The sequence below is a fragment of the Thermobia domestica genome, chromosome 13, assembly GCF_964235325.1.
Source record: "Thermobia domestica chromosome 13, izTheDome1.hap1.1, whole genome shotgun sequence".
NCBI classification, from domain to species: domain Eukaryota; kingdom Metazoa; phylum Arthropoda; class Insecta; order Zygentoma; family Lepismatidae; genus Thermobia; species Thermobia domestica.
The window spans coordinates 200,534,150-200,551,641 of NC_137466.1; the positions used below are offsets into that span (position 1 = coordinate 200,534,150).

The 17,492-nt window shown below is 35.7% G+C and overlaps 2 protein-coding genes across 4 annotated transcripts in view; both read left to right on the top strand.

Annotated features, from left to right (window-relative positions):
- Positions 1-17,492, top strand: part of LOC145668949 (uncharacterized) — a 45,193-nt gene that overhangs the window by 21,230 nt on the left and 6,471 nt on the right. For all 3 annotated transcript variants that reach the window (XM_081737241.1, XM_081737239.1, XM_081737240.1), the window contains exons 2-3: positions 12,348-13,801; positions 17,358-17,480. In XM_081737241.1, coding sequence (XP_081593367.1) covers positions 12,348-13,761 — 1,414 coding nt within the window. In that variant the 3' untranslated portion in view covers positions 13,762-13,801; positions 17,358-17,480. The remainder of the gene's footprint in view (positions 1-12,347; positions 13,802-17,357; positions 17,481-17,492) is intronic.
- On the top strand, positions 4,488-7,324 carry LOC145667463 (uncharacterized protein F54H12.2-like). The gene is made up of 2 exons (XM_081734940.1): positions 4,488-6,429; positions 7,106-7,324. The coding sequence occupies exon 1, from the start codon at positions 5,117-5,119 to the stop codon at positions 6,425-6,427; it is 1,311 nt and encodes a 436-aa protein (XP_081591066.1). The 5' UTR covers positions 4,488-5,116; the 3' UTR covers positions 6,428-6,429; positions 7,106-7,324.

Consider the following 17,492-nt stretch of genomic DNA (forward strand, 5'->3'; position numbering starts at 1 on the left):
TTATTTGCAGAATACATAAACACCTTCCTGAAAGCAAAAACAGAAGCTAGTGGATGGCCATCATGGTGTGAAACAGATGAATTAAAGAAGAAGTACATTCAGCAATTTTATGAAAAGGAAGGAATACGTCTAGATGAGAACAAAATTAAACATAATCCAGCACTTAGAAGTTTAGCTAAATTAATGCTAAATTCATTTTGGGGAAAATTTGGTCAACGTGAGAACATGGGTCATGTCAGCATTATTAATGAACCCAAGGAATTATATGAGAAATTAACATCTCATGATATAGATGTTCATCAAATATTTCCAGTAAATGATGACATGTTATATGTGTATTGGCAATACACCGATGACGTTCCTGTTTCACTACCAACAGTAAATGTTGTCATAGCCGCATACACAACAGCACAAGCAAGATTAGAATTGTACAAATATTTAGATCAACTACAAGAAAGAGTATTATATTTTGATACTGATTCCGTCATTTATACGCAAAAACCTGGTGAAAGTACAATTCCAACTGGTGACTTTTTAGGCGATTTAACAAATGAAGTCCTCGAATATGGTAAAGAAGCCTATATTTCAGAATATGTATCGGCGGGCCCGAAGAATTACAGCTTACGTATTTTTGATCCCAGCACGAAGAAGGAGTTTCAAGTATGCAAGATACGAGGCTTTTCATTAAACTATGAATCTTCAAAACACCTAAATTTTGATGTAATGAAGAAAATGATAGTAGATAATGAAGAGGTTGCAGAAGAAGAGGAAGAATCTCGTCCCACGGAAGTAAAAATTACCAATGAGAAAAAAATTTGCCGCAGGAAAGACCATACTATCGTCAGTATGCCCGAAACAAAAATTTATAAGATAAATTATATTAAACGACGTAGAATACCAAATTCATATGATACTCTTCCATATGGCTACACTACTTCCAACAAAAGAAGAAGAGAAATGTAATAAGGCCCTTTATAAATATACGTATGAAGAAAGAATGATCATATTCTTTAACATGGACACGACGTGGAAACATCCCTTTTCATGTATTGTTGCCGGACCAAGTGGATGTGGAAAAACTTCCTTTGTAATACGATTCCTGTCCAATTTATCACGTATGGTTAATACATCGTTTCGTCATATTTATTGGTACTATGCAGAATGGCAAAATGCATACAGAGAAATTTCGACAAAAGTACAATTTATTGAAGGATTACCTCGAACAAAAGACTTTTTACCTGAAACTGGACCACATCTTATTATTATTGATGATCAAATGTGTGAAGTGAACCGCAATATAGTTGATTTCTTTACAAAGGGTTCTCATCATAGAAATCTTAGTGTACTATTTATTACACAAAACATATTTCATCAGGGAAAAGGAAGCAGAGATATGAGCTTAAATTGTTCTTATCTCGTATTATTTAAAAATCCAAGAGATAAATCACAAATTAAACATTTGAGTTATCAATTAACTCCTGAGAATCCAAAATTTCTTCAAGAAAGTTTCAACGACGCAACAAAGTTACCATATGGATATTTCTTTATTGATTTAAAACAGGATACGCCAGATGAACTTCGTTTTCAAACAAATATTTTTCCTGATGATATTTATCATTACGTTTATGTTCCATCGAAATAGAAGAAGAAGAAGATGTGTTTATAATGTTTGTTTTAAACTGTGTTTCTTCATTCTGACAATATGTCTCCAAGAGTAAAACACGGAGATCTTCTTCGTACGCTGAGCAAAGCAAATCCTAAATTACGTAAAGCTATACTGGCCAATGCAGACTCTTCAGTGATTCGAAGTATTTGCGAATGTTGTTATAATGTATTAAAAGGGAATGTACCTCTTACAAAGACACAGAAAGCAAGATTAAAGCGATACAAGAGGACGCTTCGATATCTTGTGAAGAAAGGAAACTCCATCCAAAAGAAGAAGAAGCATTTATTAGTACAGCAGCAGGGTGGATTCCTACCGGCATTATTAGCTCCTATTTTAACTGGTGCATTATCAAGTTTACTATTCCGTTAGTACAATGGAACACGCAAAGATGATGATTTTAGTTCCACCTGAAGTTCTGAATCGTATACAAACACCAGCAACATCATCATCATCAGCCCTGGAGAAACGTGAATCTAATTTGGATCAAGAAATGCAAGAGATTTTACAGTTATCATCGCTTAGTGATGAAGAAAAGTGGAATCAGTATAATAATATTCTTCAAAAATATTTACATTTAATACGAAAACAAGAAGAACCTGTGACACTTTCAATTACGTCAACTAAATCAGAGAAGCCTGAAGTAGAAGAAGAAATATTATTATCTATACCCAAAATGTTTCGTAAAAGAGCTGAATTACTACTACATAGAATGAAACATGATGATAATATCACGTGGGATAATAAAGGAACTGTTTACATCAGAGGTGATAAACTAGAAGGATCTCACATTGTAGATTTAATTTCTGATGTGTCGCGACCCCGGAAACACACAAATCCACCGGGATGGGAGAAATTTTGTAATTATTTATCTTCTAATAACACACCTCAAGAACTTATTGGAAATCCAAAACGTTTGTCATATATTTTACGACGAACTAAAGCATCGCCAACAGCATCATCGTCAAGGGAAAAAATACCTCTGAAATCGTTTGCAGAAGACGACGAAGAAGCAGAAGAAGAAGAAGAAGAAGAAAAGGAAAAAGTAATATCTCCTATAAGGAAAAGGAAACGTACCTGTAAACGTCCAGTATGGTCAAGGTGGAAACCGTAAACAAACAGTTAAGCAAGATTTACTACAACCCTTCACATCCTGCCTCGTTTTCAACTGTTAAAAAATTGTGGATAGCTACAAGGAAGAAAATTCCTATACAATGTATAAGAAGATGGTTACTGCAACAAACAACATATACGTTACACAAACCTGTACGTCGTCGTTTTAAAAGAGATTTCTATGTAGTGAATAACATTGATGATGAGTGGGAAAGTGATATTAATGATCTTCAATCTCTTCATAAATTTAATGATGGATATCGTTATATTCTTACAGTGATAGATGTGTTCAGTCGATATGCATGGGCTGTGCCATTAAAATCTAAAAGTACAAATGATGTCTTAAAAGCATTGCAAATTGTGTTCAAAGACAGAAAACCAATTACATTCCGAACAGATAAAGGAAGTGAGTTTACTAATAAAACAATACAGAAGTATTTAGTGCACAACAAAATAAAACATATTACAACTAAAAATCCTGATATAAAAGCTAGTATTGTAGAACGTTTTAACAGAACTCTAAAAGAAAAAATGTGGAAGTATTTTACAAAGTATCAAACGTATAATTATTTAAATGTATTACCTCTTCTTGTGAAATCATACAATGAAGGTTATCATTCAAGCATAAAGATGTCACCTGCAAATGTTTCTCAAAATAACCTATTACAAGTATGGCATAATCAATATGATAATAAAATAAAGAAGAAGAAGAAGAAGAATCCAAATTTCTCAAAACATCTTAAGATTGGTGATACAGTACGAATTAGTAAAACTAAACGTACATTTGATAAAGGATATATGCAAAATTGGACTTGGGAAATATTTAAAGTGAAGAAGATAATACCGAGAGATCCACCTGTTTATGAAATTGAAGATTTAAACAAGGAACCACTGGATGGATTATTTTACAGAGAGGAATTACAACCTGTGACGTTATCAAAGACATTTTACATAGATAAAATCATACGTACAAGAAGAAAAGGCAGCAGAAAAGAATATCTTGTTCATTGGAAAGGATATCCTTCTTCTTTCGATTCCTGGATACCTGCATCATCCGTAAAGAAGATCGAGAAGTACAATGGAACCTGATGGAGATTTTTACGTTACGCTTCCCAGTAATAGTTCTATGGAATATTTTCCTGACAACACCTTAACATCATACACTACGAAACTTCATCAAAGAATGGAATTCCATGAAAAGTGGGAAGTGGCTATTGTTGAAATTCATTATCCTCATTCAATATTAAATATTAATGACGAAAATAATAAAATTTTTTACAAACCTGCAAAAAGTGATGAATGGAAATTTATAACTATTCCTGTACGTTATTACACTGACATATCAGAATTGATAAAGATAATAAATACGTACAACAGATTCACAAATTTACATATTTCTTATACTCGTGAGAGTAATACCTGTTTTATACGACGTCTTCATAAAGACATAGATGTAGACGTTGCATTATCACCAAGTGTTAGTGCGATGTTGGGGTTTGATCCAAGCGTTGATTTAAAGGATATGCAACAAGGCCAAAGCATTCCAAATTTACGTTTAGGACTTCCATCTACAATGTATGTGTATTGTGATATAATTCAATCTGTATTTGTTGGAGATACAGTAGCACCATTATTACGTATCATAAATATGAATCCTGTGAATCATACATTTGGAAGTAGTGTTATAGAAATTTTTAATCCTCCACATTATGTGCCTATAGAGAAGATGCATTTTGAACACATCAAAATAGATATAAGAGATAGTACAGGCTCTCCACTGGCATTCACTTTCGGAACTGTATGCGTTAAACTACATTTTCGACCAGTGCGTCAACATCGACAAATATGAATAATCCATATTTACAATATTATCAAAAACAAGCTCTTTCTGGAACTGGAAACGTTTATGTTGGCTCCCCTTATCAAGTTGGACATGGTATTGGAAGTTTCCTTGGAGGATTATTTCGTTCTGTCATGCCACTAGTAAAACAAGGAGCTAAAACAGTAGGAAAGGAATTATTAAAATCTGGAGCAAACGTTATTACTGATGTCATCATCGACAATCAACCTATTAACGAATCCTTTCATCAACGAATGGGTGAAGCGAGATCCGTCTTGCAAGACAAAGCAAAAAATAAACTGAAATCTATGCTAGGATCTGGATATCAACGAAGGAAAAGAAGAATTACACATCATTCCATCTTTAACCCTTCACCATTACACATCATCAAGCGCAAGAAGAAGAAGGGCAAGAGGAAACGTACACAGAAAACAAAGAAAAATCAGTCTTATAAGAAGAGGAAGTTATCACACGATATCTTTGATTAAATCATCACCATTATGGCTTTCTTACATCATCAATCCTGCGAGTGTGTAAAAAGTGAACTAGATATTTTTTCTACAAAACCAACGCAAACCAGTATATTGGATAATCATGTCGTTACATACAAACCAATCAGTTCACTAGCTGATAATGCTCCTATAGAGTTTGTCATCCCAGGAACAAGTGATGAATACATAGATCTACCACATACTCTTCTTTACATCGAAGCTCAAATCGTTAAGCCTGATGGATCAGCATTTGGTGAAAGTGATAAAGCTGTGGCTCCTATTAATGACTTTTTAAATTCTATGTTCAGTGAAGTGGAAGTGTATTTAAATAACAAACTGATTTCATTTCCATCTCATAATCATCCATATCGATCATACATTGAAAAACTGTTAAATTATGATGATTCTGCTAAAAATACTCATCTTCAATGTGCATTCTGGTTTCAAGATACTGCTGGACATATGGATGCAACATCTAGTGGTAATAAAGGATTTCAACAACGTTATGAATTAACAAAAAAAAGTGCAAAATTCGACATGCTTGGACATCTTCATTGTGATATTTTTAATCAAGATAAATTTTTAATCCAAGGAGTAGAATTACGTCTCAAGTTAATTCCTGCAAAGCCAAACTTTTGTCTCATCGCTAGTGATGCGTCTGTTGAGGCTAAAGTGAACATTTTAGACGCTGCTTTACATATTAAAAAGATTAATGTTAGTCCTACAATAAAACTAGCACATAACAAGCTTCTACAATCAACAACAGCCAAATATCCTCTCACAAGAGTGCAAATGAAGTCGTTCGTCATTCCAAAGGATCTTCAATCAAAAACAATTGATAATTTATTTATGGGAGTATTACCAACTCGTGTGATTGTGGCGTTCACACAAAATGATGCCTATACAGGAACAATAACTTCAAATCCATTTCATTTCAAACATTTTGACATCAATTTCTTCTCTCTATACATTGATGGAAAACCTGTACCTTCAAAACCATTACAACCAATTTTCGAAAACAACCTCTATGTTTCCTCATATCATACCTTATTCTGTGGATCAGGCATTCACTTTTCCAATCATGGCAACAATATTCCTCGCCTTGACTTTCCTCAAGGATACACTATCTTTGTTTTCGACATTACTCAAGATGGAGAAGCCAGCGCTGTGCAGCATTGGAATCTTATACGTCATGGGTGTGTTCGTCTGGAAGTTCATTTTACGAAGCCTCTACCAGCACCTATCTCCTGCATTGTGTATGGAGAATTCCAATCTCTCTTAGAAGTGGATCATCAGAGGAACATCATCATGGATTTTTAAAGGTACGTTATTTAAATATCATATCATATATGTACATGTCTGCATTTTTATACATGATGTCCTCTACACTAGATTTATTGAATGCTTTGCAAACAAATTCTTTATTTCACAATCATTTCGTTGGCGTATATGCAGCCAATGAATTACCAGCACATGTTCCACTACCTGCAGCTATCATCATAAATACAGATCCCTCGAACAAACTTGGCACACACTGGATTTCCGTATATATTCATACTGATGGCCGTGCCCATTACTTCGATACATTTGGATTTCCTCCATATGTAATGCATCATATTCAATTTCTACGTAGAAATTCCACTTCTTATACATTTAATAATAAACAAATTCAAAGTGTAAAATCATCCCTATGTGGGCATTATTCATATCTTTTCCTATGCTTCAAAGCTAAAGGAAAGTCCTTAAATGAATTTCATTACACTTTCTCATCAACTCCAGAAAAAAATGATCGTCGTTTGCTGTATTTACTTTTACAGGTAACCATGTCTTCATTCTTCTTCTTCGTTTGTTTTGATTACTTTCTTTTCATATTATTGCAGGTAGCCATTTCTTCTTCTTCTTCTTCTTTATTATAATGTGTTTGTATGTATTATTATTTGTTCATGATTATAGATAAAATAAATTTTAAGTTTGTTTTTCAATTTTTTTTCATTTCAGAGAGTAAAAGATCGTCATCGTGTGTATGGACATCATCTTCAATGTAAAGATTGACTTCTATCTACGTTTCATCATCAACATCAACAGCAGTAGTATCATCAGTGAACAGTATATGGCAGTTGTGAAGTTATCAACACGTGAACAATGGAAACAAAATCTAACGTTCTTTTAAAATGTACTATACCTACCGTCGTTTTAATTGTGTAAATATTTTCATCAACAATAAACACTTTGTATTATTTTTTCTCTTTGAAAACAAATGTTTTATTTCTTATTTTCTCCGTTTCCTAATAAATAAATATGTTTTATGATCAGTTATGTAATTAAATACACATATCATAAAACATATTTTTAAGTCATTGAATTAAAGAATTTAAAAAAAAGATTCTAAAACTGATTTTTAATTCAATGATGTAATCATATAGCTACATAATAATAATAATGAATTCAAATACTTAATCAGTTATTCTTTCGTAAATTAAATCAAGTATGTGAATTCAATATTATTATTATTATGATAGGACTTTTGTTTTTTAAAATTTTAATATTAATTATTTTAGTCCCTTTTTAAAAATTAAAAAAAGTCCTATCATACTTAAGACAATGTTGTATAATAATAATAATTTCAAATACTAATTTTTATTTTAACATTCATTTCAAGAATTTGAATTCATTATTATTATTATTATACGTATCACTTATAATATACGAGGAAAAAATATGTTAGGATTTTTTTCTTATAAAAAACTTTAAAATCCTATCATATTGAGGTGTATGAAACGAACACAAAACACACACACAAATAAAACATTTCACTTTTCACTATATATATTTTTTATTACATTTAATATTACGTTCTTTAGCATACATGAAAAAAACAAATCAATTTCTCCTTCTTTATGAAGAGTCGTTCACTTCATTGATACCCTCCGAAGGCTGAGTTTCGGTTTCCCCCCACCATGGCTGTGTCGATACACTATCAAATAAATCAGCCATAATTGAATCTATGAGTTTTTGTTTGCAAAATACTTTCATTTCCAATTTTAATCGTTCACCATCAATGTTCACATCACTGTTCTTATCAAGAGAGACACTTGGAAAACTAATGTTCATACCATTAATAATACTCTGTTCATCTACACAGGTATGGATTCCGGCAAGTCCTCTGCATGTAAGACACTGCAATTGTACATGATTACGAATAGTATCTGTACACAAGTCAAAATATTCACGTAGCACAACACTACAAACTTTACTGTTTTTCACAGCATGTTCAATACACGGTAATATTTCCAAGAAATAAAGCCAATCACTTGAAGTTAAGTACACAGTGTTTCGAGGAGCATGAAGTGTTCCTTTCTTCTCTAACATCACTAATTTTTCACCCATTAGTTTTCGTACCACCAGTTCGTTTTTTCGACCAAGAGATTTTATAAATGTAATTTCCACTTGAGAATTTAAATAGTCCGTAACAAATGGGGTTAAATGTACAAGTTTCTCCCACTCTGCCAAATTTAACTCCACTCCAAACACAAGTCCTTTGCCAACACGAATCACTGGTTCAAATGTATCACTATCCAGTCCGATACAAATTAATTTGGTTTTCATTGAATTAAGTCCATATTCAACATTTAACAAGTACTCTTTCTTGGTATCCATAGTTGACGCACAAGCACTCAAAGACATGTTACTCCAGTCGCTGGTCAGCACAGAATAACGACACTATGCATACAGATGACTGCGCATGCATGAAGAGGAGGGGCGAAGAGGAAAATTCATGTTTCATCTTGTTTGTACATGGTATCATACACTTACGATGAGTAAACCAGTTCAGTAAATTCAAGATCGTGCATGTTACGTCCAGATACATTAATCTTCATTCCTTTATATATTAAACAGACATTCCCACTTTGTAAATACGTTAATAATGCACCATTATCTGCTTCCAATTTTTCAGTACAACGTCCAGGTAAAATCACTTTTTCACCTCCTTCAAATGTCACACAGGCCTTCCTACCATATACCGTTGTAATTATCTCACAGTTTACAATACGAAATGGTACTCCAATCTCCAAATCTCGCATTTTTGTAAAGGGTACCATTGATGGCTTATTAAGCTTATCTAATAAACTCATTGACGATGACATCTTTAAATTTTTGACGTTTCTTCCTTTGCAACAGCTGCTAACAGAATGATCTACACAAGCACATACGTTCCGCTTACGCTCTTCGCAGGAGGGGTGAGGGGTTTGGGGATTCAAATTATTAACCAATAAACGACAAGAACACGAAAATTCATGTTTTATCTTGTTTTCTACATCTAGCGGGCGTCCAAGACTATGAGCATAGCAACAGCAAACCAACATTTTCCCACGGGCTTCTGTGGTAACCGTAAAAGGCTATGAACATAGCAACTAAAGAGGAGTAGGGGGTGACGGGGGGTCAAATAAACCAAAATTTTCCCACGCACTTCTGTGGTAGCCGTAAAAGGCTATGACCATAGCAACTAAAGGCTTGTCGAAACTTGCCTCCCAATTCCAGGAAAACAGGATCAAATTTCGCTGACTCAGCCGTCCCAAGTGGGGTACATCTACTATATATATATATATATATATATATTAGCTGTATTGAAACAAGGTGCGGAGAGGAATGGCCGGTAGGTGGATGGTAGGCCATCAAAAAATACATTGTATTTAACAATATTGTTCTTGCCATAAATAAATAGGTACTTATTTTAACGTTGTTCATATTTTTGTAACAGCTATCGTAACTCAGAGAACAGATATTATAAAACTTCAAGTGTTTAAAGAATAGTGGTTACTTAACTTCACTAAAATATAGTCTGGAAAATTTTCTGTTTTGGTCTGGAGAACCTGCAAAAGTCAGGGAATAGTATTTGTCTGAAATAGTAGACACCCTGTTTTTGTATTGATTCAGCATCCCAAGAATAGTTTCCATTTCCACCGTAGCCCTCTGTTTAAACCGGAAGTGGTAGAAATTGACAATTTCCGGTGTCAATATTGATCTTTATAATACAAATACAGTAATAAGCAGTTTCCTGAAATCGTTTCTGGGTGTAAAGTAATGACACCATCTTATCCTGTATCTCTCTCTAAAATCGGAAATGGTGGAACATTACAACTACTTCCGTCGATCTCCGCAAAAATACAGTAAGAATTAGCGATTTCGATATGGATTGAGCGTCCGAAGAACAGGTTCTATCTTTAATCATATCTCGCTATTGGAGCTAATTTATTAATGTACTGCTTCCGGTTCCAGTAATGGATTCGCATAGTTCCGAAGTCTACCATAGTTTCAGACTGTTAAACGAAGCTTACTTGTTTACAATCAGATTATTAAAAATGAGTGAAAACATTTAATTCCATCGATTGCGTCTACGCTTTTGCACAAATACGAACTGCGTATAAAATAAATAAATAAATAAAAAACTATAAACGGTAACGGACACTATCCATTTTGTTTCTCGAACTAGCTTGTTTTTCAGTGATCGCCCAGTTAGCTCTATCACTACCTACACCCAGATGGTGGACTACCATCTTGAGAGGTCTTAAAGGTAATTTTTACGTTTCTCCAGGATTACAGAATAATTTCCAATTCATTGTCAGTATTTATAGTATCGATACAAATTTCCAGTAGATACCTAGCATTTCAGATATCAGCAGATTAAGGATAATTTTATTCGACATTCTTCATCACAAAAATAAATAAATAAAAATGTAATAATAATAATAATAATAATAATAATAATAAATGTATCATACCATGTTTCTGTGGTGGCGAAAATGGATTAATTGTATTTACGTTAATTTCAATGGGAAAAGTAATTTCGGTTCGCGAACACGGGTTGCGGAACGGATTAAGAATTTTGACAAACGTGAAACGTGTCGTGAAACGTGTTCTAGCGACAGTAAACTGTCTTCTTTTTGTCTCTCTCTTCTGTGATAACCATATTGCCTTTTTTGTCGTTGGTAACACTAGGTAGTATCCACGGAATGAAAACGTTGTATGAAGGAGCAGAAACCACTATATCATTCCCACGTACACTTCAGTAAGAAAGAGGTGGGAGGGAGAGGATGATGCACAACAGATCTACGTCTATGTTGATGTTTGCTTTCGTGGTCTAAGAGAGGGGAACGTGAAAGTAGAATACATGTCTTTAGAAAGAAGCGCGATGGGACAAAATGGGATTGTAGAGTTGCGGCGGAGTTTCATGGGCTAAGTTATATACTTGCATATACAGTGAAACCTGTCTATGTTCGCTACCATCTGTTCCATTAAAAAGTGACCAACTTACAGAAAATAAGTATGATTGGTGTATTTTCAGAATAGAATTGCTAGTATTACTTGGTTGTAAAATTTTAATAACCAATGACTCGACAGCTACTTTTAAATAATTTTATATATATATATATATATATATATATATATATATATATATATATATATATATGGAGTATTTATTCTTTTATGCACATATATACAATCTAATTTTGTTTACCTGTTGTTAATGAGCTATAAACGTTTCCCTCGGGGCAAAAGAAGTTTTTGAGAAAAATCTTAAGGGAATTCATATATCAAACCCTCCGCTACTTTTCTACAAGCCGTCAGGTGCCAACAGTTGACAATTGAGATGGTTAGCTTCATCTTGAGAATTTTCCGGAATTACTAAAGCTCCCCACTAATGAAAGGGACCGATATAGCTAATGGTTTTACCAAAACAGATAGAGTAAACAAATATGTACATATGTCCTGAATTCCTGTAGTTGCTTTTTCTTATTCACATCTTCCTTCACCACCCCTTTATCAGGGTAGTGTTCTGGCCATAGACCTCCAAGAACAATTCATGGGAATCTATGCTTCTCTGTCTCCAGTCACAAATACAAAACATCTACCGTTCTTATGAGATTACGAAAGAGTTAAGAAAAATAACAAAACGATATTTTGCGTGGCCAAGATACGCAGTCAAATTTATCATCATAGGGTAAACATTGATTCAATGCCGCCAACTTCCAAGATAGACAGATGGCCAACTTAGAGTAATAAGTAACGAACGTCTTATGGGAAAATGCAGGTTCAAGACGAGCCAGGCCAAGATGAGCAGGTGGCCAAGTTAACAGGTTTTACTGTACACGGTTCTTACTATCACTTTTTAAACAATGTATACTTACTACTTTACAATATAAGTATTCCTTCATCTTGTTTTTCTCCCTCTTATTGACAGGTACCAGTTGTGGGCGCTAGCAACAAAAAATCCAAGGTTTTCGCCAGATCAACTGGGAAATGGATACTTGTGTCAGAAGCATTTTTCACGAAACCAATTTTTAGAGTGGGAGGAGCATTTAACAAACGGAGCAGTGCCAATGTGTCTGGTAGAAGATTGCTTTCAACCTATGAATACTTGCCCTCATAAGCATCTTATTCCAAAAATGATGCAAGAGGCAAGAGAACGGTACACAGGTTTGCCTAAAAAACGTCACCCTCAGATAAAACTAGTTTCCGAGAACACGTCTGTAGAACAAAGTTCTGAGAGTATATCTACAGAACAGCATTCCAAGAACCTTTCCACAAAACAGGAGTCCAAGGATGCAATTAAAGAACAGGGTATATCCAATGAACAAAGTGCAGTGAATTCTCGTGTAAGCGACCATGATTATTGTGTTTCAGTTGATTTTGTAAATTCGAGGGAAGATCCAGTGTCTGAACGTGCTTTGACATCATCATCTGAAGTTAAGTCTCCAGTGGTTCAACATACTTTTAGATCATCATCTCAAGTTGTGATTCAGCATGTTTATACACTACCATCTGAAGTTGAAGTTCCAGGGGTTGAACAGGCTTTTGCACCAACATCTAAAGTTAAGGCTCCAGTATTGCAACAAACTTTTACACAATCGTCCAAAATCAAGGTTCCAGCAATTCAGCATGCCATTACAACGTCGTCTGAAATCAAGGTTCCAGCAGTTCAAGGGGCTTTTACACCATCATCTGAAGTCAGAGTTCCAGCTGTTCAACATGGTTTTACACCATCACCTGGACTCAAGGCTCCAACGGATCAGCGTGCTTTTACAGAATCATCTGAAGACAAAGTTCCAGCACTTCAAAATGCTTTTACACCATCACCAGAAGATTCTGCATCTTGTCCACCAGACAGTCCAAATATGGGTGAATCATCCACTGTTCCAGAAGAAGACGCAAATACTGCTAATAATATTGATACTGTTGCCATTAAAATTCATGAATCAAGTAACCAACCTTCAGGATGCAATAATAAAGTTTCAGATCAGCAGCTAAATCGACCATTATCAGCTTCTGCTTTATCGGCTGCCATCACACGGAAATGTAAAGTGGAAAATTGTTTCGATTTTCTACGTAGAATCAGCGAAGACCCATCTGTAAAGCCCGAACAGAAGAATGAAATAGCTCATTGTCTGATTCATGAGAAACATTGGTCATTATTAGCTCAAGAGGACCAGATCTTTATTAATGAACGCATTCGTTCGCTTATTACTTCTATAGCGGAGCAACTAAAGGTCGCTACTTATAGTGCTATGTATCTCCAGGCATCTCAGAACAAAGCAGTCCTAAGAACGACAACAGTTGAAAATGAGGGAGGCAAGAACCATGTGGAGAAGAGATAGTATTAAAATGAAATATTCAGAAAGAAATCTGCTTATTCAGGTAAGTTTCTTAGATATAACAGTACAAGATTTCATTCTCTCTTGGTCCCTGGGTCTAATTTAACAGCTTCATTTGGTTTTTACATGTGTAGAATCATCTATAAGTAACCAAAAACTTCTTGCCGTTCTAAGGCAGTGATAAACAAAGAGCAACAGTGGACAGTACGTACTTTTAGGTTTCGAAGCAATTCCATCAGCATCCAACATCTTTTGAAAACGTTCCTGTACCTGCACAATATCCTGGTGGTAAAACTCGGCCGTCATGGATGCAAAGAAGTCCTATGTTCCGCAGGTCTCCCTCATTCGCGAAGGGTCTCCCACGGAGGTGGTTATTGAGAAAATGAAACAGATGGTAATATGTTGGCGCAAGGTCTGGTGAATATGGTACAATGTCTCGCAGCCAAGTTGCTCAAAGATCTCCCCGGTCCACTTTGCAACACGTGCCTTGGCTTTGTCGTGCAGGAACAGCACAGCCTTGCGATTCACCAATGCTTGCTCCTGCCGTAATGCACGGTTTATCTTTTGAAACTGCTGAGACTAGAGGTCAGGAGTGATGGTATGACCAAATGGAAGGAGCTCGTAATGCACCTCATGCCGAAAATTCTACCATACAGAGAGCATACCTTTTGTGGGTGCAGAGGTGGTCTTGAGGTATGAGGATCACGTGGCAAAAACCAATATCTTGTACGCTTAAGAGTGTCATAGAGAACCTACTTGTCGTCACTAATGAGCAAGTGATCAAAGGTGGGTGTGTTCAGGTGCTGAGTAAGCAAGGATAAACAGGCTATCACTCGTTGTTCCTTGTTGGTTTCCCCACCCAATTGTTGTTAGTGTGGGGTACCCATTTGCTTAACTTGTATAACTTCCTATGCCATGCAGGCCAGCAGAAACGTAGAACCTTTCTACACGTTAGACCACTATCCTTCTCCATGGCTGCTTTCAGGGCCTCGACACGTGGTCGCCCACTGCGAGGTTTATCCGAAAGGCGCACATCTTCCGAATTGAATTTCTGAAACCGATACCTAGCATATGGGGCGACTTGGTGCGGCAGTTGAGAGATCTATTTTAAAGTCATACAATAAACACACGCGATCTAGCTATTTCGATACTTTCATTTCTCTTCGACACTGGACAAGCTATGGCTGCTGTATGTGTACAACTCACCTGTATTACAGAAGGCCAATGGTCAGACTAACTCGGGATCGCTTGGCAGGCACTTACGTCATTTTGTTTCATTTCTGTAAGCTCATGATTAATGGGACGTCAAATATGGCAAGAACTTTTTTTTGTTTATCTTGTATATACGAGATGTGAATTTAATTCCCGCAGTCAAATGTAAATAGAAGTGTTTTTCGTACATTTACAGCGTGGGATGTAAATCTGGAAAAGATACTACAACTGCTGTCTTCAAAGGGAAGGAACGCCCCTAGGTAGACGACTATTCCACTGAAGGAAATATTCATGGAACGTTGCACGGTATGTTTGTCGTGGCGCGCTGGATTTTTAGAATGAAGCCAAATTATGTTCGTACCAATTGGAACCGAAAATTGGGTCTTAAGTACGACTCTTAGTGAAGCCGCGATATCCACTTTTAAGTCTTCATCACAACAACCCGTTGAGGCTGTGATATCCTGTGTGGGTTTCACTTGATACTACTGTAGATTATGTGCATCCAGTTGTTGTCAGGTTCCTGAATGTTACCCTGTTCTCATGATCGGACCTCGTAGACCACTACTGTTGACCAGGGTGTCTATCGGTCACGAATGTCACGAAATCAGAAAACGGTCATGAAAGTCACGAAATTTAGCTTTTGGATCACGATTTTTTTTTTAACTGTACAAATGTAAGCACAAGTTGGAAAATTTTGTTCTATAAAACGTCAAAATTCACCATCAAAAATGTCTATGGCCGGTTTTAGACACTACCAAATCGCAAGCAAAGTATGTTTCTATCGCATGGATGAAAATTCGGCCTAATTCGCACTCAAATTCGCTCTTGAAAATGTTAGGAAATTTTATGATTTGGTAAAGGAAAGGTCACGAAGAAGTCAGGAAATTTCATTTTGGAATTTTAGTAGACACTCTGTTGACATAGACATGGCGTAATATTGTTGTATAAATTTTGCTTCATTTTTGTATAAATTATTTATAATTTAGTTGTGTCTTAGAATTTCTTGGTTGCATGACGTTATTTGCACTTCTTTACATTATCGGAGAAAAAAATGCTCGTTTGTATTAATGCCATTTTCAGCAACAAGGTTTATAGAATTTACAATTTCGAGTTTGCTTCAAAAAAAGAGGCAGAGAGAAAGATCTTGTGGTTTGTTGTTGTAAATTTACTTCACCTGACCGCGGTACCTGATAGTGGATCTCAAATTTAAATTGCTGTACCAACGAATTTTCACTTATTTTCAAGTTTCTTGTATTTGAGACACTTACTGACACCGCTTTCAACAGTTTCGAAAATACATTTATTATTTGGTTCACTTATGTCGCACACTCATTTCGCCCATGGGATTCAACCAGTTAAGGAGATAAGTACTACATCAGGAGAATAGAATGATGAGTTAAATTTCGGAACGGATTTCGGAGACAGTGTATGCCATTCAAAACCTGTTGACTTCTTCATTGTTTGTTCATTTATTTATTTATTGATACATATTACTGGACATTACCGGCATCTATGCCTTTAAGCCCATCATGTATTAGGAATAACATCCCTCGACAATCACACTATCCGGTACCATCCCGATATTTGCGTGGTGCAAATGAAGAAAAACCTCATTCAGAATGGCTGACCTAAAAAAGCTCTTACATCTTTTCAACCGAGTGCCACGCCTTTGGCGTGGGAGGCCCGAGTTCGATTTTCGGCGGAAGAAGGTGTGGTTTGGATTCCACGTTAAACTGTAGATTCACGTCTCATAGCCTCGCTGCTGAACACTGCACCAAACTCAAATCCAATCCAATCGACTGAGTGCCTCCACCACGAATCGAACCAAGGACCGCTCGCATCTAAGGCGAGAGGGTTAGCGAATACTTTGCGCGGTGGCACGTGATTTGTTCACCATAAATCTGTTTTAACAGAGCTAAAGTTTCAGTTCGTCGATTTCCACTTAAAATGTAATGTTTATCCCCTGCCCTACTTTGTGGTACTAATTTTCCGCCAACAGCGCAACACGCATATTGTTATGTTCTTTTGTAGACTCACTCAACTGGTCTGTGACCAAGTCGAACGCATGTCATATTATAGTCGAGTGCAAATGGCTATTTGACATAAGCGCCTGGGCATCCTGTGAGTAGGTACCCTCTCAGGCGGTAGTGGAAGAGGAGGGGCAAGCCACCTTTTTTTTTTTTTTTCATATGCTGAAGAGAAATTACTTTTTATATTTTCTTGAGAATTTATAAATGATAGCATGCTCATTTTTGTTGAGATTTCCTTTATCAAAATTTAAAGATAATCTTCTTTTGATGGTAATAGTCACCGGTGAGTGCAATAACAATTTGTTTGCTCAGTATATAAATGAAAATAATAGAACAGTCTGTTTTATTTATTTCCAGACTCAGAATACAAGAACAGAGTTCGTGATCAATCCTGCAATAAAGCAGGTCAGAGTGCTGCACATTAATTCGAACTAATGCAGAAGGACGTCACACGAACAGCCTATTGGGAGTAATAAATAGGTAATTAGCATA